Source organism: Lithobates pipiens, unplaced genomic scaffold (genome assembly GCF_037356315.1).
Source record: "Lithobates pipiens isolate NorthernLeopardFrog02 unplaced genomic scaffold, aLitPip1_a1.2 Scaffold_25, whole genome shotgun sequence".
In the NCBI taxonomy this organism is placed as follows: Eukaryota; Metazoa; Chordata; class Amphibia; order Anura; family Ranidae; genus Lithobates; species Lithobates pipiens.
The window spans coordinates 229,731,606-229,752,165 of record NW_027507787.1 but is presented as its reverse complement, the minus strand read 5'-3'; the positions used below and the strand labels follow the sequence as shown (position 1 = coordinate 229,752,165).

Sequence of the window (20,560 nt, the reverse complement as noted above, 5' to 3'; positions counted from 1 at the left end):
CACAACACCCACTGTAAATGCTGCAGATGCCTGTCTTACATAACACCAGCATTAAGGTGTATCTTCAGGTGTATACTGTGCTGGAGGCACACAACACCCAATTTAACTGCTGCAGATGCCTGTATTACAGAACACCGGTAATAAAGGGTAGCGTTGGGTGTATATTGTGCTGGAGGCACACAACACCCTATTTAACTGCTGCAGATGCCTGTATTACAGAACACCAGTAATACAGGGTAGCTTCAGGTGTATATTGTGCTGGAGGCACACAACACCCAATTTAACTGCTGCAGAAGCCTGTAGCCAAATATGGCTCTCCTCGCTGCCGGCGCTGTGATTGGCCAAGCATGCGGGGTCACAGTGCATGCTTGGCCAATCATAAGCCAGCAATGCACTGCGATGGCGTAGTGCATTGTGGGCCGTGAGCGCCACACAAACATGGCTCGAACGGCCCATAAAGGTAGGAATTAGCCGAACAGGCAAACAGCCGGTGTTTGAGTCGAATATGCGTTCGACTTGAACACCAAGCTCATCCCTACTCAGGAGTGCACTACATAAAGAATGCAGGGCTCAGGAGTGCACTATATTATCATTGTTTTTATTATTAATATACAGGATATATATAGTGCCAACAGTTTGCGCAGTGCTTTACAATGTTAGGGGGGACGGTACAATTACAATACAATTCAATACAGGAGGAATCAGATGGCCCTGCTCGTTAGAGCTTATAATCTAGATAAAGAATGCAGGGCTCAGGAGTGCGTTACATAAAGAATGCAGGGCTCAGCTGTGCCCATCAATGCAACCTGACCAGTTTCCATTGATGCAGCCTGACCAGTGCCCAGCAATGCAGCCTCATCAGTGCCTAGCAATGCTGCCTCATCAGCGCCCATCAATGCAGCCTAACCAGTGTTCAGCAATGCAGCCTCACTAGTGCCCATCTATGCAGCATCACCAGTGCCCACCATCAGTTCAGCCTCACCAGTGCCCATCATTTCAGCCTCACCAGTGACCATCTATGCAGCCTCACAGTGCCCATCTATACAGCCTGACCAGTTCTCATCCAATGTAGCCTTACCAGTGCCCATCTATGCAGCCTCATCAGTGCAGGGGATCGGAGAAGAGAGGAGAGGAAGAGGAGACCCAGCCAGATCTTCAAAGTCTCACCTCCTGGATTGGCTCCTACCTATGATAGACAGCCCACGTCCCCGCTTTGGACAAGTGTACTGTCTATCAAAGGAGCCAAACCAGGAGGCTGTACATCTGAGACCCGATCCGACCCAAATCCGGCTTTGTTCACGTCTCTGGCCAGCTGGTAGATGTGCTGGCTGATGTTTTGGGACTCCCGATGGGATTGGAGACCTGCGCAGAGGAGGGGGGATGACCCCTCCAGCTCCGTGTAATAACAGCCAATAGTGTTCATCCATGGCAGTCAGTGACAATAGATGGGACGGGACAGAGGTGTCAGTCACTCAGATGTGAGCAGATCTCACATTTTCAGACAGATCGCAGTCAGGGAAGTGGAGGGCTCACCATGGAGAGCTGGACTGAAGCTACTATGATGGAGACATTTGAGTGACTGGGGATACAGCTGACAATACAAAGTATGGCCAATACTTCGCATTATCTGCTGTCCCCAGGAACAGATACAATCCAGAGATCCCCCTGTATGGTGATCTCTGGATCGGATCTGTCCCTGGGGACAGCAGACAATGGCATAATTGGCATTGGTGATTTGATTAGGATTTTGGAACTGACCTGCTGACAAGGTGTGTTGCTTGCTGGACAGAATCTGATGGCCCCAAGGAAGATGACAAGAAACTGCTGTGACCTGCTGTTTTCTGGATAAGATTTGATGGCCGCCCTCCCTTATCAGACCAGCTCCCCTAGTATACCTGGTTGGTGGACACAGCAACACTACCCACCCACATACCCCCCTTATCAGTTATCAGATCAGCTACTATAAGTGGGTGGTGGACACACAGAAACACCCCCCCATATCAAATGAGCTACACCTTGGCGGTGGTGGACACAACAACCACCCCCCTTCCCCATTATCAAACCAGCTCAGGTTGGCAGGGCAGGCACAAACACCCCTCCAGTCTCTTCTCACACCAACTCAGGTGACTGGGTAGTGTACACCATGGCTGACAACCCAAACCCCCCACCCCCTTATTGCCAACCCACCTCAGCTCAGACACTGCCATTGCAATCCGCCAACACCCACCCCACCCCCCCAGGGCGGGCGGTCGGTCATCTGGCTTAGCCTCAGGTACACCCGGGTGGCAGCTGGGGAGGACTGTGGACACAGTGTGCAAAAGCAGCCGCGCCACCCGGGTGGAACATAATGACACAGGCTTGGCTCGCAGCAGTGGTGGGAGGCAGTGGCATAGCGTGGGGGGTGCGGGGGTGCTGTGGCCCCGGGCGCAACATTTAGAGGGGCACAATTTCGTGCAAGTAGTGGCACAGTGCAGCATCCTCCAAATTTTAATTTCCTGTGTCCGCTGCACTCCGGCCGCCATGTTCAGTGTCCGACGCCCTGTGATTGGGCATATGGGGGTAATGTGCGGCGTGGGGCTGGCCTGTCCATAATCACAGTTGCTCCTGAAGTCCCGCCTCCGCACATGACCCCCATGCACCCAATCACAGTGCACTGGGAAACACTGAACATGGCGACCAGAGCGCAGGGGGACACAGGAATCAAGCTCTGGAAAGTGTGAGCCGCTGGGGCCACTGTCTTCTCCTCCTCCTCCTCCTATCCGCCGGAGTCCGGACCGATGCAGGACAAGAAGGGGAGGAATTGATGGACTGGGGTGGGGGGGCCACCATATATGTAGTGTCAGTATCAGAAGACTATAGGCAGGACAGTATAGCAGTCAGTATTGTGGTCAGTATAGTGTAGTGGTCAGTATAGTGGACAGTATAGTATAGTGGACAGTATAGTGTAGTGGACAGTATAGTATAGTGGTCAGTATAGTGTAGTGGACAGTATAGTGTAGTGGCCAGTGTAGTTTAGTGGCCAGTATAGTGTAGTGGACAGTATAGTGTAGTGGACAGTATAGTGTAGTGGACAGTATAGTGGTCAGTGAAGTATAGTGGACAGTATAGTATAGTCAATGTAGTGTAGTGGACAGTATGGTATAGTGGTCAGTGTAGTGGAAAGTATAGTCTAGTGGACAGTATAGTATAGTGGTCAGTGTAGTGTAGTGAACAGTATAGTATAGTGGGTGGTGTAGTGGACAGTATAGTATAGTGGTCAGTGTAGTTCTCAGTGTAGTGGACAGTATAGTATGGTGGTCAGTGTAGTGTGTCATGGTCAGTAAAGGAATCAAGTTGGTCAGTGTTGAATTCAAGTAGGTTAGTGTAGTGGTCAGTATAGGAATCAGGTAGGTGAGTGCTATTTTATTGGAAGGGACCCGGGGAGTGCTAAAAGTCCGCAGCTTAGGGGGCGCAAATTATTCGCTGTGTCAGCCCCCCTCCTCTGTGTCACCCCCTCCTCCTCTATGTCACCCCCCGTCCTCTGTGTCACTCCCGACCTCTGTTTCAGCTCCCCCTCCTCTGTGTCACCCCCCCCTCCTCTGTGTCACCCCCCCTCCTCTGTGTCAGCTCCCCCTCCTCTGTGTCACCCCATTCCTCTGTGTCAGACCCCTCCTCTGTGTCACCCACCTCCTCTGTGTCACCCCCTCCTCTGTGTCATCCCCTGCTCTGTTTCAGCTCCCCCTCCTCTGTGTCACCCCTCCTCTATGTCAGCTGCCCCTCCTCTGTGTCTCCCCTCCTCTGTGTCACCCCTCTCCTCTGTGTCAGCCCCCTCCTCTGTCTCACCCCCTCCTCTGTCTCACCCCCTCTCCGCTGTTTCAGCTCCTCCTCCTGTGTTTCAGCTCCCCCTCCTGTGTTTCAGCTCCCCCTCTGCTGTGTCACCCACTTCTCTGTGTCACCCCTCCTCCTCTGTTTCAGGTGCTCCTCCTCTGTGTCACCCCCCCTTCTCTGTGTCACCACCCCCCTCTGTGTCACCCCGCCTCCTCTGTGTCAGCTCCCCCTCCTATGTGTCACCACCCCTCCCCTGTGTAACCACTCCTCCTCTGTGTCAGTCCCCCTCCTCTGTGTCAGCCCCCCTCCTGTTTCAGCTCCCCCTCCTCTGTCACCCCCTCCTCTGTGTTACTCCCTCCTCTGTTTCATGTCCTCCTCCTCTGTGTCACCCCCTCCTCTGTGTCAGCTCCCCCTCTGTGTCACCCCCCTCATCTGTGTCACCCCCCTCCTCTGTGTCTGCCCCCACCTCTGTGTCAGCCCCCCTCCTCTGTGTCAGCTCCCCCTTCTTCTGTGTCACCCCCCTCCTCTGTGTCAGTTCCCCTCCTCTGTGTCAGTTCCCCCTCCTCTGTGTCAGCTCCCCCTCCTCTGTGTCAGCTCCCCCTTTCTCTCTCATACTCTCTTTCTCTCAGCCTCTCGCTCACACCCTCTCTTGCACCCACCACTCTTTCACTATTCCCCCCCACCCTCTCATCCCCACCCCCCTCTCTCTCATCCTCATCCCTCTCACCCCCACCATCTCACCCCACCCCCACTCTCCCCCCCCCTCTCTCTCCTGCCTCCTCCCCTCTTTTTCTCACCCCCTCACCTCCTCCTCTCTCTCTCTCACCCCCCTCACCTCCTCCTCTCTCTCTCACCCCTCACCACTGCCTCTCTCTCACCCCCTCACCACTGCCTCTCTCTCACCTCCTCCTCTTACCCTCCCTTTTCTCACCTCCTTCCCCCACCTCTTTCCCTCCTCAGGGGATGGGGGCCCCATGAGTATAGCTGTATGGGGCTCCAATAATTGCCAACAGCAGCCTTGTGAGTGAGTGCACCAGTTTAGATGTGTCCTGAATCCTGTGTCTTGCCGACACACTTCTCCCCAAGGCTCCCCACACAATGAAAGGAAGGAAAACAGCACTACAGTAGAAGGGGGGACGATGTCAATAGGGCAGTGGATGGTGTCAGTAGGGGAGTGGACGGTGTCAGTAGGGGAGTGGACGGTGTCAGTAGGGCAGTGGACGGTGTCAGTAGGGCAGTGGACGGTGTCAGTAGGGCAGTGGACGGTGTCAGTAAGGCAGTGGACGGTGTCAGTAAGGCAGAGGACGGTGTCAGTAGGGCAGTGGATGGTACCATGGTACCAGTAGTTACCATTCACACTAAGCGTGATGCATTATTGCTTTCCTCCAGGTCTTTAAAATCCTATAGTGTATACCACAAAAAATTTGACATGCGCAGCTAAAGTGTTCGTGTTTGGCTTGAGGAAAAGGTGGCAACCCTAGAGGGTGGATGAGTTAAAAAAGGGCCAATGAGAACTGCAGGGCTGCAGAGCTGAATGTGTGCCTCCGTTTGTCTGTGTAAATTCAGGAAGTGAACAGGCAGCAGCTTCAGCTGCCCACAGTTAAAATGGATGCAGCCAGACTCAGTGGAGGGAGATTTCTGCAGCATAATAGGCAAGTACAGAATCACAGTATATATAAAATAATGTTTAAAGTGGTTGGAGGGAAGCTTCAGAATGGCAAAGATGTTTTTATTACAAATTATGTGAGCAGACTGCAAAGAAGCCTGAAAGAAGTTAAATATTAACCCTTTTGTTAGTTAAACTTTTGTTCATAACATCACTGTTCCTCAATGTGATATGGACAGCCCCTCTAACTGAAGTCATATCAAATCATTACAAATCTCTCACAGAAGTAGTGCTGAATAATTTTAGAGGTTGGACTTAAAATCGCACTACTTTAAATTGTACCCAGTGTGGCCGCAGGCTAAAGCACTGTACAATCATTTGTGACACGCTACTTGTGTAGTTCTTTACTATGGGAAACATTTGTTTTATTTGTGTAGCAAATAATAAACTTATATCCATCACTTATTATTTCCATGTTATCACATACCTGCTGTTCCCGGTCCTCTATGACCAGTAGATCGGCTCCCATCTCTTCACACAATTCCCGACTCTCCTTCCATGTTCTGTATTCTCCATCAGATGAAAAGTAATAACAGTTCTCTCTGTGCCACAACCAACCATTGGGACACACCGTGCATTCTATAAGAAAATGTATTTAATGTATTTTTTGTAAATTTTCTTATAAGATCAAAACTTCAATACCGGGGACTACTCCCTTCCTGCCCAGGCCAATTAGTTTTTGAATGACAATTGCGCGGTTATGCAACACTGAACCCATATTAAATTGTTATTTTTTTTCACACAAATAGAGCTTTCTTCTGATGGCATTTAATCACCACTAGGTTTTTTATTTTTTGCTAAATAATTTAATAAAGACTGAAAACTTTGATAAAACAAAGATTTTTTTCTACATTTCTATTAAAAATGTTTGCAAATAATCTTATTATAATTATATAATATAATAATATTTTATATATATATATATACTATTAATAATATATTTTTTCATAAGTGTAGGCCAAAATGTATTCTACTACATTTCTTTGATGAAAATAACCCAAATCTGTGTATATTATTTAACCACTTCAGCCCCGGACCAATTAACAGCCTAAGGACTGCACTGCTTTAACTGGTAATTGCGCGGTTATGCAATGTTGCATCCAAACGAAATTTGCGTCCTTTTCTTCCCACAAATAGAGCTTTCTTTTGATGGTATTTGATTGCCTCTGCGATTTTTATTTTTTGCGATATAAATAGAAAAAGTCCGAAAATTTTGAGAAAAAATGATATTTTCTACTTTTTGTTATAAGAAAAATCGAATAAACTCAATTTTAGTCATACATTTAGGGCAAAATTTATTCAGCCACATGTCTTTAGTAAAAAAAATGTCAATAAGCGTATATTTATTGGTTTGCACAAAAGTTATAGCGTCTGCAAACTAGAGTACATTTTCTGGAATTTACACAGCTTTTAATTTATGACTGCCTATCTCATTTCTTGAGGTGCTAAAATGGCAGGGCAGTACAAACCCCCCCCCAAATGACCCCATTTTGGAAAGTAGACACCCCAAGGAAATTGCTGAGGGGCATGTTGAGCACATTGAATATTTTTTTTTTTTGTCCCAAGTGATTGAATAATGACACAAAAAAAAAAAGTTTACAAAAAGTTGTCACTAAATGATATATGATATATTGCTCACACATGCCATATATGTGGAATTGCACCCCAAAATATATTCTGCTGCTTCTCCTGAGTACGAGGATACCACATATGTGGGACTTTTTGGGAGTCTAGCTGCGTACGGCACCCCGAAAACCAATCACTGCCTTCAGGATTTCTAAGGGTGCAAATTTTTGATTTTACTCCTCACTACCTATCACAGTTTCGAAGGCCATAAAATGCCAAAATAGCACAAAACCCCCCCAAATGACCCCATTTTGGAAAGTAGACACCCCAAGCTACAGTGGTGTGAAAAAGTGTTTGCCCCCTTCCTCATTTCCTGTTCCTTTGCATGTTTGTCACACTTAAGTGTTTCAGAACATCAAACCAATTTAAACAATAGTCAAGGACAACACAAGTAAACACAAAATGCAATTTGTAAATGAAGGTGTTTATTATTAAAGGTGAAAAAAAATCCAAACCATCATGGCCCTGTGTGAAAAAGTGATTGCCCCCTAAACCTAATAACTGGTTGGGCCACCCTTAGCAGCAACAACTGCAACCAAGCGTTTGCGATAACGTGCAATGAGGCTTTTACAGCGTCCTGGAGGAATTTTGGCCCACTCATCTTTGCAGAATTGTCCTAATTCAGTTACATTAGAGGGTTTTCGAGCATGAACGGCCTTTTTAAGGTCATACCACAACATCTCAATAGGATTCAGGTCAGGACTTTGGCTAGGCCACTCCAAAGTCTTCATTTTGTTTTTCTTCAGCCATTCGGTGGTGGATTTGCTGGTGTGTTTAGGATCATTGTCCTGCTGCAGAACCCAAGTTCGTTTCAGCTTGAGTACACGAACAGATGGTCGGACATTCTCCTTCAGGATCTCTTGGTAGACAGCAGAATTCATAGTTCCTTTTATCACGGCAAGTCTTCCAGGTCCTGAAGCAGCAAAACAGCCCCAGACCATCACACTACCACCACCATATTTTACGGTTGGTATAATGTTCTTTTTATGAAATGCAGTGTTCCTTCTATGCCAGATATACTTGGACACACACCTTCCAAAGAGTTCCACTTTTGTCTCATCGGTCCACAGAATGTTGTCCCAAAAGTCTTGGGGATCATCAAGATGTGTTGTGGAGAAATTGAGACGAGCTTTGATGTTCTTTTTGCTCAGCAGTGGTTTTCTCCTTGGAACTCTGCCATGCAGGCCATTTTTGCCCAGTCTTTTCCTGATGGTGGAGGCATGAACGCTGACCTTAACTGAGGCAAGTGAGGCCTGCAGTTCCTTGGACGTTGTTGTGGGGTCTTTTGTGACCTCTTGGATGAGTCGTCGCTGCGCTCTTGGGGTTATTTTGGGCGGCCGGCCACTCCTGGGAAGGTTCACCACTGTTCCATGTCTTCGCCATTTGTGGATAATGGCTCTCACTGTGGTTCGCTGGATTCCCAAAGCTTTGGAAATGGCTTTATAACCCTTTCCAGACTGATAGATCTCAATTACTTTCTTTCTCAATTGTTCCTGAATTTCTTTGGGTCTCGGCATGATGTGTAGCTTTTAAGGATCTTCTGGTGGACCTTGCTGTGTCAAGCAGCTCCTATTTAAGTGATGCCTTGATTGTGAACAGGTGTGGCAATAATCAGGCCTGGGTGTGGCTAGAGAAATTGAACTCAGGTGTGGACAACCACAGTTATAGTATGTTTTAACAAGGGGGGCAATCACTTTTTCACACAGGGCCATGATGGTTTGGATTTTTTTTCACCTTTAATAATAAACACCTTCATTTACAAATTGCATTTTGTGTTTACTTGTGTTGTCCTTGACTATTGTTTAAATTGGTTTGATGTTCCGAAACACTTAAGTGTGACAAACATGCAAAGGAACAGGAAATGAGGAAGGGGGCAAACACTTTTTCACACCACTGTATTTACTGAGAGGCATGTTGAGTCCATGAAATATTTTATATTTTGCCACAAGTTGCAGAAATTTAAAAAATTTTTTTTTTTTGCACAAAGTTGTCACTAAATGATATATTGCTCACACATGCTATGGGCATAAGTCAAATTACACCCCAAAATAAATTCTACGGGGATACCACATGTGGGGGACTTTTTGGGAGCCTAGCCACGTACGGGACCCCGAAAACCACGCACTGCCTTCCGGATTTAATAGTAAAATGCTACCAAAAAAAACTGTTAGCGATCGCAGGGATCAGGCCTGACTCTGCGATCGCTGCAGTTATGTGTTTAGTGTTATGTAAGTGACAGTGATCGATCGATACTGCACTTGGGTGGGCTGGGCAGAGGGGAAAAACGCAGGTGCCAGCTGGTATCTGGGCTGATCCCGCTAACAATGCGTTTTTTTGGAACCCTAAACTGCTGGGGATGCTAGTATAGATCTGATCAGATCAGATATTGAACTGTTCAGATTATATACCACTACGGGAGGTTTATGCTTTGCGTGTGGGTGTTAGCGGTACTGGCAGTAACCTAGCGCTGCCTGGGGCGACGCAGACCCTGACCCTAAAACCTAATTGATATCACCCGCCGGGTGATCAGGGGGTTAAACCTTTATTGGGTAATAAATGGTGGGTGCCCTGATGCTATAAAAAGCAAACTAACCAGAGTCACCCGTAACACTTATACGGTGATCACTGGTGAAAGGGTTAACTAGGGGCAATCAGGGGGTTCAAATTTTTATTAGGTAGTATATGGGGGTCCCTGGCGCTATATAAAAACCTGACGGGGAGCCTAAATAACTAACTGGCTAACCAGCGTCACCAGTGACACTTATACTGTGATCGCTGGTGAAAGGGTTAACTAGGGGCAATCAGGGGGTTAAAACCATTATTGGGTAGTATATGGGGGTACCTAGCGCTATAAAAACCTGGCGGTGAACCTAAAAACATAACTAGCTACCTAGCGACACTAGTGACACTAATGCAGCGATCAGAAAAACGATCGCTTAGTGACACTGGCAAAAGGGGGTGAAAGGGTTAACTAGGGGCAATCAGGGGGTTAAAACCATTATTGGGTAGTATATCGGGGTACCTAGCGCTATAAAAACCTGGCGGTGAACCTAAAAAAAAAAACTAGCTACCTAGCGACACTAATGCAGTGATCAGAAAAATGATCGCTTAGTGACACTGGCAAAAGGGGGTGAAAGGGTTAACTCTAGGGGCAATCAGGGGGTTAAACCTTTATTGGGGAGTGGTAGGGGGCTACCCTGGACCTAACACTAACTGCCCTGACAGTTTTTACTTTTACAACTGACACTGAATGCAGTGATCAGTAAATAAATGATCACTGCAATCAGTGACACTGTGACTGGGGGGGGAGGGGCGGGCGGGGGGGATCGGGGGCGATCGGGAGGGGGATAGGGGGGGTTTGTGTGCCTGTGTGTGCCTACATGTCAGTGTAGTGTTGGTACACACTTACTTTCTGTCTTCTCCTCGTAGTCCGGTCAAAAAGACCGCCCCGAGGAGAATGACATCACTTCCTCCCTGCCTGTGTATACAATACACAGTGGGAGGAAGCTTCTCATTGGCCAGGAGCGATCGAGAGGGGATGGCCAGAAACCAACAGCCATCCCCTCATCCCGGATCGCTCCTGCAGCGAAATGGACTGCCGTATGTACGTGCTTGTGCCTGCTGGTGCCATTGTAATGACGAACATTGGCAATACGGCGGTCCTTAAGTGGTTAATCTGTAGGTCCACAAACTATGGGATATACACTGTATATCTGAAAATTTATCAATCCTGGTGTACTGACGCCCTATCTCATTTCCCAAAACCCAAAAATTCCACACGTCATGACGGGAAGACGTGACCCCTAGTTAGGGGGGAGACGCCAGCATGTGTTTGCAGAAGCAAGAGCGTGGCTGCGGGAGGCTGGCAACGCTGGAGAGTGAGAGGCTCCGGATCGGTTGCTGACAGCTCCTAAGCCAGTCCCGGGCTCTGAGTTCCCTGCATGCACAGAGGTGACCGCCGACCCAAAGAAGAGTCCAACGGAGCGGTGATCCATGGTAAGGTGAACGGGAGCTGTCGGCCCCCCCTCACCCCCGCTCGCTATCTCCCGGCCTCTGTCTCCCTGCCTCTATCTCTGCCTCTGCCTGGATAGATGACAAGCCCGTGCAGTTCCTGAGGGGAGCACATAATGTCTGGGACGGACTGGATGATCTGAAGAGTGAGTCAGGATCACTTTGAAGGGCAGAATCAAGAGGTATTGTTTATTCTGTCTGTTAAGAATGGTATCTGCTACGAGAAGTTTGGGAAATACCTGGAATGGTAAACTCTCAGAGACTGGTAAGAACTCCTGTCTATGTGTATTTTTAAAAGTGGAACATGCTAAGCTGGGAGTACCCCCACCCTTAAAGGAGAAGAGTTGTGGACATTTGTTCTTTTTATTCTTCGCTTTTGCATGTAAGTCACCGGCCGTAAATATAAATAGTTTTGCATGAAAATTGAGGAGATAACCCAGGATACCTGTGAACCTATCACTGATACTGGGCTGGTACATACTGTGGCGGGCTCCTTTTTTTTATTTTTTTATTCAACTGCCCGAATTAGCAGAAGGAAATCTTTAATTAGCCCCAGTTCAGCAGCATTAATATATTCCCCAGAGGAATGGTAATACTTATACAGTACACCATAGGACTTTCAGTTCACGTTGGGGTAGTGTGTGGAGAGGAGCAAAGTGGAGTGTGGGTACACTACTCCAATCAGGGTTGAAATTACCGGGAAAGGTACCCATTGTGGGCAGTGGACGGAAGGCTGGTCTCTAGGAGGAATATTCGGAGACGGAATCGCATAAATTGTTGGTCTATATATCCGAGACTTATAAGCTACACAGGGCGCTGGGAGGACTGGGTACTTTCCTAAACTCTGCAGGGTTGGGAAGGCTTAAGGCAACCCCCATCCTCGGGAGAATTACACTCTCCAGCAGAGGGCCTGATAAGTAAAAGATCCAAAGTCTATAGCTTATGACCACGTGAACGGGACTTGCCTGGGTCTAATATAGAATTCCCCCAAAAATTGATGCCTGGACGTGTGTTACGAAAGAGGTGAGCATCGGAGGCATACTGAGGGCAGTTATCGAGGGGTGAGGCTTAGAGAATCAGGACTCAAAGAGGACCCCCAGAGGCAGAGACACAGAGGATACTGTGAATAAGGGTATAGGAGAAAAAAAAAGGGGGACGAACCCTACTTATTAAGAAGCGACACAAAAAGGAAAACTGGGGAAACTAATAAGAAGGACAAAGGAAGCTATCATGAGTAAAACCACAAGTAAAGTAACAAAGGGTGGTCCCCCAAAAACCCTGAAGGACAAAACAACTGAATAAAGCAGTATATGACCCAAGGTGCAAGTCCAAAAAATCAGGAAGGAGCTACACAACAACACGCCAAAACAGATAGGAAAAAAGGGACGGAGAAAAAATTAGGGGAGACACCTGACCAGTCCAGAGAAGATTGAACAAATGATAGCGAATCGGAAACAAGTAAAGCGGACGAACAAAGAGTGGAGGACCAACTACCAACAAAAGGTGACCTGACGGAGATGCTACTGTGACTTGAAAACGCTATTAAAGCAGACATCAACTTGTTACGAGACGATTTAGGGCATCTGTTAACAAGAGTGGAGGCGGCGGAGGAATGAATGGATAAACAGGCCCAGGAGGTATCTAAATTTAAGGAAATGGTTAAATCATCCCAGCAAAATCAGAGGAGATTACTTTATAGGTTAGAAGACCAAGAAAATCGCAGCAGAAGACAAAACATGAGAATTCGATCTGTATCAGAAGTAAGAGGAGGAGATTTTAAAAAAATCATTAAAAATAATATTTAACCCATTCCTAGACAAAGGCGACGAGGAATTCCCCAAGATAGAACGAGTACACCGGGTCGGTCAACCCAGAGATTTAGGATCAGACAGACCCCAGGATATAATTGTTAGATTTAGGTTCTATGAAGACAGGGCAGATATCTGGGCAAGGCTAAGAGGAAAGGTCCTAGCCCGGTATGAGGGCACAGAGCTGCAAATATTTACGGACTTGGCTCCAGAGACATTGGCAAGCAGACGTCTGTTAAAACCTTTACTGGAGATGATGAAGAAACAGAATATCAGATATAAAGAAAAAGAGGTAGGGTTGCGCTATGGAGAAAAATTAAGTTACACCTAATAATAGACAAAGGGGCTGCCGCTACCTAATATTAACAGCCTGATAGGTTGGAATAAAAATGATGAGGTAAAAGAAATTACAACATAGAATAACAAAAAAAAAAAATGCACACACAACAGCTTGTGGATATATGGAGAATGAGTAATCTGGGAAAAAAGGATTGTACTTATTATTCCTCAGTACATGATATGTATGCGAGACTGGATTACATATTCATAGACCATGAAACACTGGAAAACGTGGTCGACGTCGAGATAGGAATTATCACCTCATCGGACCACGCATCGGTGACAGCTAAAATTAGAGAGGGGGATATAGAGTATAGAAAAGGCACTTGATCCCACTCCACAGTGTGAGACCATTGGGGTGGAGTGGTGACCTCGGGGGTCTCCTTAGAAGTTGCCGCTTTGTTCATGACTTAAATCTTCCGCACCTCCCAATTGAGCCTTAATCAAATCCTTTTTTTTTCCTATTTCCCTTTTCTCTATATATATATTTATATACATACATATATATATATATATATATATATATATATATATATATATATATATATATATATATATATTTCTTTTTTTTGTCCCCTTTTTTTATATATCATTAATATAAATTTTAAATGAAGTGGATCCTTACATTCCAAGTCTTTCATGACATATAATAGTCCCAAATATATCTGTATAAGATACCTTGTATAACTTGTCTTTTTCTGATTGATGAATCCTGCCTTATTTGAACTCTCTGTCTTTTATGTTATGTTTTTGCTTTATACCTATTTTTTTTGATTATACATGATGTATTTACCAAAGAGTTAAATTCAATAAAAATTATTGAAAGAGAAAAGGCACTTGGAGACTTAATGAGGCTCTATTAGAAAACAAGTAAATAGAGAGTACTATAAAAATAGAGATCAAACAATATTTTAAAATTTGTGACACAACAGAAGTGATTAAAGCAACTCTCTGGGAAGCCCATAAGGCCCTGATAAGAGGGAAATTAATCTCCATAGGTGCTGGGGAAAAAAAAGAAGCTGCAACGAGACTGAACAACCTAAAAAAAGAACTCTATGAGTTAGAACAAAATCATAAGAGAAAATTAGACAAAAATATACATACTGTAAGGAGATTATTAAAAAACGTGCACAATTAAATGATATGATGGAGCAAGAGACCAGAAAAGTATTTAAAAATGTAGCTAAAGAAAGATATATGTGGGGAAACAAGAGAGGGAAACACCTGACAAGGATATCAAGGGAAAAAAAAGCTTTAAATTATATTGAAAAGATTAAAGACGAATATGGGGAAATGAAGTATAGAACATCGGAGATAGCAAAGGCTTTTAAAACATACTATAGAGCATTATACTCAATTAGAAGTACAGAGACAGACGAACAGAAGCGGAGTAGAAAAGTAAAAATTCAAGAATACTTAAAGGAAACAAACTTACCTAAAATAACGGAAGAATCTGCCAAGAGATTAGATGAACTCATTACGATGAAATTTACAAAGCATTAAAGGAAACCCCGAACGGGAAAAGTCCGGGCCCGGGCGGCTTTTCTATTAAGTATTACAAGAAATTTAAAGAGCAATTGGCCCCAGAACTATGTAAATATTGGAATAAAATAGGGGAGAAGGAGGACATGAGGAAAGAATCACTGATGGCAAATATAACGGTCATTCCAAAGTCAGGGAAAGATAAATCTATCTGTTCCAACTATCGGCCTATAGCACTGCTGAACACCGATATAAAGCTATATGCGAAGATATTAGCAACAAGACTGAAAATTTTTATGCCTGAATTAATAAATGAGGATCAAGTAGGATTCATACCAGGCAGAGAGGGCTGAGATAACAGTTTGAGAACTCTGTTACTCATAAGTAAAGGAAAAAAAAACAATGACACTAATATCGATCGATGCCGAAAAGGCATTCGGTCGAGTAGATTGGTGTTTTATGATGGAAACCCTCCAGAATACAGGCTTAGGTCCAAAAATGCTGAAATGGATAAATAACTTATATACACAGCCAACAGCTAGAGTGGGGGTAAATGGGAGTATGTCATCTGCTTTTGAGATGTTAAACGGGACAAGGCAGGGTTGTCCACTATCACCCCTCCTGTATGTGATTGCCTTGGAGCCATTACTTACAAAAATTTGAAAAAACGTCAATATAGGCGGGGTTAAGTTGGGCGACGAGGAACATAAAGTGGCGGCATATGCGGGTGACATACTCCTATATATAACTAACCCACGATTGTCCCTACCTTGTTTAATAAAAGAAATAAGGGAAAATGGAGCCCTCTCAAATTTCAAAATAAACCCCATAAAACAGTTATATTGAACATAGGATTAGATAATAGGGAAGAGAAATTATTACAACAGGAATTCCCCTTTACATGGGAGAAAAAATAAATAAAAAAGGGATCAATTTCATGGATTGGTAGAATTAATATGTTGAAGATGGTGGTCTTACCAAAAATTACTTACAAATTCCAAATGCTTCAGATTAAGATTCCAAATAGTTTTTTTAAAGTAATAAAAACACTTTTCTTAAAATATACAGTATATGGCAAAATAAAAAATCCAGGATAAATTATAATATACTAACTAGAAAAAATAAATAAAGGTGGGATGGCATTGCCAGACACATATAGATATTATACCGCAATCACACTAGCGAGATTGGTGGAATGGGCTTAGGCACTAATAAGAAATGGGTAAAAATGGATCACAATTACAAAAAAATATATGGATCCCCCTAAAGTATAGAATAGGAAGTAACAGTGCACATGAAATAACTTTAATGACACTTAAAATATAGGACGCATTAAATCGTAGAAATAAATGGGTATACAATTCTCCATTAATTCCACTCGAGGGCACACATTTTTTTATTCTAGGAAATGACACGCAATTAGGGAAACAAATGTTAAATATGCAATTAAAAGATATCACTTTAGGAAGTGAATTAATGTTAAAACAAGACTTAATAAAGAAGCATAGCTGGCAAAATTAAAAAGATTGGGAATACCTACAGATTCAAATTTTTTTTAATTCTATCCCAAGACCAATAAGGGATGAAAATACACTAACACCAATGGAAAAGCTCTGCAACTTAAAAAAAACAGTAAAGCATTGTATTTCACGGGTGTACGAAATTCTCTCAGAAACAGAGGGACAAGGGGCTATACCAGCTAAAGCAAAATTAAAGTAGACGAGACACAGATGATAGACGCTACATATAGTTACGCAACGGATACAAGATCATTAGAAGTTAACTATAAGTGCCTGATGAGATGGCACTTGACACCGGAAAGACTACAAAGAATATACCCCTGTAAATCAGAACAGTGTTGGAGAGAATGTAAATTGCTCAGAACAACATTCTACATATGGTTGGAATGCCCAGAGATAAAACAATATTGGTATAGTATATTAGACTATATAGAGGCAATAACTGGGGAGAAAATACATACTGTCCCTGGGCGTGTCTGTTCTATGGCTCGGAGAAAACTAGGAATCAATATAAAAGAACTTTAGTACCTTATTTGCTTAATGCGGCAAAAGCCCTAATCCCTAAAAACTGGTTCGAGAGTAAAAAACCTACAATCAGAGATTGGATACTGAGAATAGAGTATATAAATAACATGGAATACTTAAGTAAAATGGAGAAAGACCAAATGAATAGATACTGGGCAACATGGGAAAAGTGGAGATCATTCAAAATGACTGAAACTTACATTCAGGCATTAGTGGAATAAACTATGGAGTGGATTCAAAGAGGTCCAACAGATTATGGGGAGGGGGTGGGGGGACACAGGGGAACGTAAAAGGGTAATAGGATAAAAGTTAAATATGTGTTAACTTGATTTTATGATATGTCTTGTATCAGAAATTCTATAATCTAATAAAATTTAAATAAAAAAAAAAAAGAGAAGCAGGCTTTGGACAGAATTACGCCAACAGGCAACTGATGTTATTTTTATACAGCAAACTCATTTTAGAAAGGGAGAAATACCAAATTTGCCTTTATATACATTCAATCAATGGTTTCATGCATTATCACCGATTAGAAGAGCAAGAGGGGTCACAATAACATTTAAAAAGACATGTCCAGTAGAGGTTGTAGCATTCCAGGCGAACACTGAAGGACGATATCTTTTTGTTAAAGTAAGATTGAACGGCTATTGCTACACTTTTGCATAAATTTATGCGCCGAATACAGGAACAGTGAATTTCCTATATACCATAAGGAGCTGCGCTGAATATTATTAGTTAAGTGAAAAAAATGCAAACTTCATTAATAAAAATAATGAAATATAAATATAATGTTGCTCTACCACGAGAATGCAGACCAACAATTAATTTAAATAAATATAAGTGAAAAATGAATTCATACTTGAGCAGAATGAATGTGAATTCAATAAATACAAGTTACTGAAATTATCTAATACATACATAAATTCATACACAACACATAGTGATCAATAATAATGGTTAATGATAAAAAATGATTATAGGTAATAGTCCATAGGAAAGTCCCAGCGAATTCCAAGTGCAAATAAATTCATAAAAAGTCCAGTGCAGAGTAGACACAAACGCCAATGGAAAAAGTGCTATGAAGACCAAAAGATTGCCGCCACCAATAGCTATTCTGGCCACTTACCGGAACATTAGATCCCTGTTCAATGGGACCAAAAAGCGCATGGATAAGTCATCGGGATGAACCCTTTAGGCAGGAAACCTCTCTCTCCCAATGTTCAGGAAATTTAAGCCGCAATGGATCAATCCGTATAAAAAAACAAGGGAATACTCGCATAGCGTAAAAAAAAACCTTATTTTATTAAATAAAAAAATAAATACATATAAACTCTCATGTTCCAACTATAAACAAGACGAATGAAATAGACGAGCCGACCGACTCTCGAATACCTCCCGTAGTTCCGGGACTGGCATAGAATGCGGTGACATCAGCACACTGTTCCTCCCTACGCATTTTGTCACTGTAAAAACGTGGTCACGGGATACGGGGCGGCGTCCTGACGCACCGCTTAAATACCATTACATAAAATCACGCCTCAGTCTGAGTTCCGCCAAGCGTATAAATCTGCCATATTTACTGTGGGGAAAAAAGCTTATGGATACCACAATCGATACATAAAACAATATAAAGGATAATACTTATACAGTAATATCAAAAAATATTTTTTGATATTACTTTTAAAATTAGTTGTGTATGAATTTATGTATTTATTAGATAATTTCAGTAAATTGTATCTATTGAATTCACATTCACTCTGCTCAAGTATGAATTCATTTTTCACTTCAATTTCATTATTATTTTTATTAATGAAGTTTGCATTTTTTTCACTTAACTAATAATATTCAGCACAGCTCCTTATGGTATATAGTTTGATGTGTCGTGGTATAATGATTTGAGCTGCTGCTCATAGGGTGGGGTTTTTTGAATAACGCAGTTTTTTTTTTTTTACCCTTCTTTGATTCTTATACATATTATTGCTGCTATTCTAACAGTGAATTTCCTGATAAAGACCATGAAACTTTTGGAAGACCATAGAGAGGAATTTTTGATTTTGGGGGGAGATTTTAATTTAGTATTAAATCCAAATATGGATAGTTCAACAGGTAAAACCCCCATATCTTTTAAAGCTATAAAGAATTTAAAACAGCTTTTAAGATCCCTCCATCTGGTAGATGGATGGCGTGCTACACATAACACAATAAGGCACTATACCTACTACTCTAGAACACATAATATGTACTCTCATTTAGATCTCTTTCTGGTGGATCAGTTCTACTTGGAATGGATCAGGAAATGCACGATAGAGTCAATAACAATCTCAGGTCACACCCCAATAACCATGATTATAAATCCAGTTTCAAAAGATTATTTAGAGCGAACATGGCGGTTAAGTGAGAATCTGCTAGATCAGGGGTCATCAACCCCCGGTCCCCGGCCCACTACCGGTTGCAGGCGGCCACAAGAGACATGCTGAGCTACCGGCATGAGAGCACTGGGTGGATGGAAGAAGCGAGCGGGCGGGCAAGCAGAGATGATATCATCTCTCTCTGCCCCCTCTGCATCACCGCTCTTCCACCCTCAAAGCCAGTGCTCTGTCTCAGTGTCGGAGGTGCAGTGGGGAGCAGAGAGATGACATCATCTCATATTGCCTGCCCGCATCACCGCTCTCCTGCGGCTCCTCGGTGTGTGAAAGCGTATATATTCCTTGTTCAGCGGCGAAAATTGCCTGCCCCCCCCCCCCCGGACAGCTAATCAGGAATGTCAAAAGGGTGGAGCCAGAGACTGACAGCCGAAGGAGTCCCGGACCCTCCCTCTGCCAGATGAGACCAGCTGCAGCATGAGGAGAGAGACACCCTGCAACACAGAGATGTGACGTCATCAGTGACAGGTGAGTTGTGTGTGGGAGTACAGGTGAGGTGTGTTGGGACTTGTAGTTCACCCCCTCAGCTGTTTGCCTGACATACCACAAGGGACGCTCCACTCACTCCGCATCTGGTGAGAGGCAACGTGGCAGGTGGCAATCCACATCTTGTGGCAGGCAGTGTGGCAGGTGATGTGGCAAGTGACATTCCGCATCTGGTGACAGGCAGTGTGGCAAGTGACTAGGCACATCTAGTAGTGAGCAAGTGACACACACAGGGCTCCCACTGATTCTACAGTATGGCGAGTTGAACTATTTAATTTATTACTGCAATGTAATAATAGAAATAATGCGCTTCATTCAGCCCGACACCATATCAACCATGGTGCTGTGATGATTGAATCACTAACACCAGCCATTGCCTGTGAAAAATCGTGACCGGTCCTTGGCATAATTTTCATCCACACAGCCGGTCCCCGGTGCCAAAAAGGTTGGGGACCACTGTGCTAGATGATAGTCATATAAATGAAGCAATAACACTTAAAATGAAAACATATTTTGAATTGAATGTCCCGGGAGAAACCTCTGAACAGGCGGTGTGGGAAGCCCACAAATCTGTGATTAGAGGAGACCTAATAGCTTTAGGGTCCAGGATAAAAAAAAAGAAAAAGAGAGGGAAATCACAGATTTGTTGGAAGAAATTAATGATTTAGAGATAAAGCATAAAAGATCTTTAGGCGTGGTAGATGTTGAAAGATTAATAACCCTGCAAGAAAGATTGACACAACATATGGACCGTATTATTCAGAATAAGGCTAGATTCTATGCCCATCGGTTTTATGAGCAAGGGAACAAGTGTGGACGCCTGCTAGCCAGACAGCTTAAAAGACAACAGGATTCAAGGCATTTTCA

General features: G+C 43.6%; 1 protein-coding gene across 1 annotated transcript in view; it reads right to left on the bottom strand.

Annotated features, from left to right (window-relative positions):
- Nucleotides 1-20,560, bottom strand: part of LOC143930014 (killer cell lectin-like receptor subfamily B member 1B allele B) — a 195,039-nt gene that overhangs the window by 66,204 nt on the left and 108,275 nt on the right. The window contains exon 7 of the mRNA XM_077453919.1: nucleotides 5,901-6,052. Within this exon, the coding sequence (XP_077310045.1) occupies nucleotides 5,901-6,052 (152 nt within the window). The remainder of the gene's footprint in view (nucleotides 1-5,900; nucleotides 6,053-20,560) is intronic.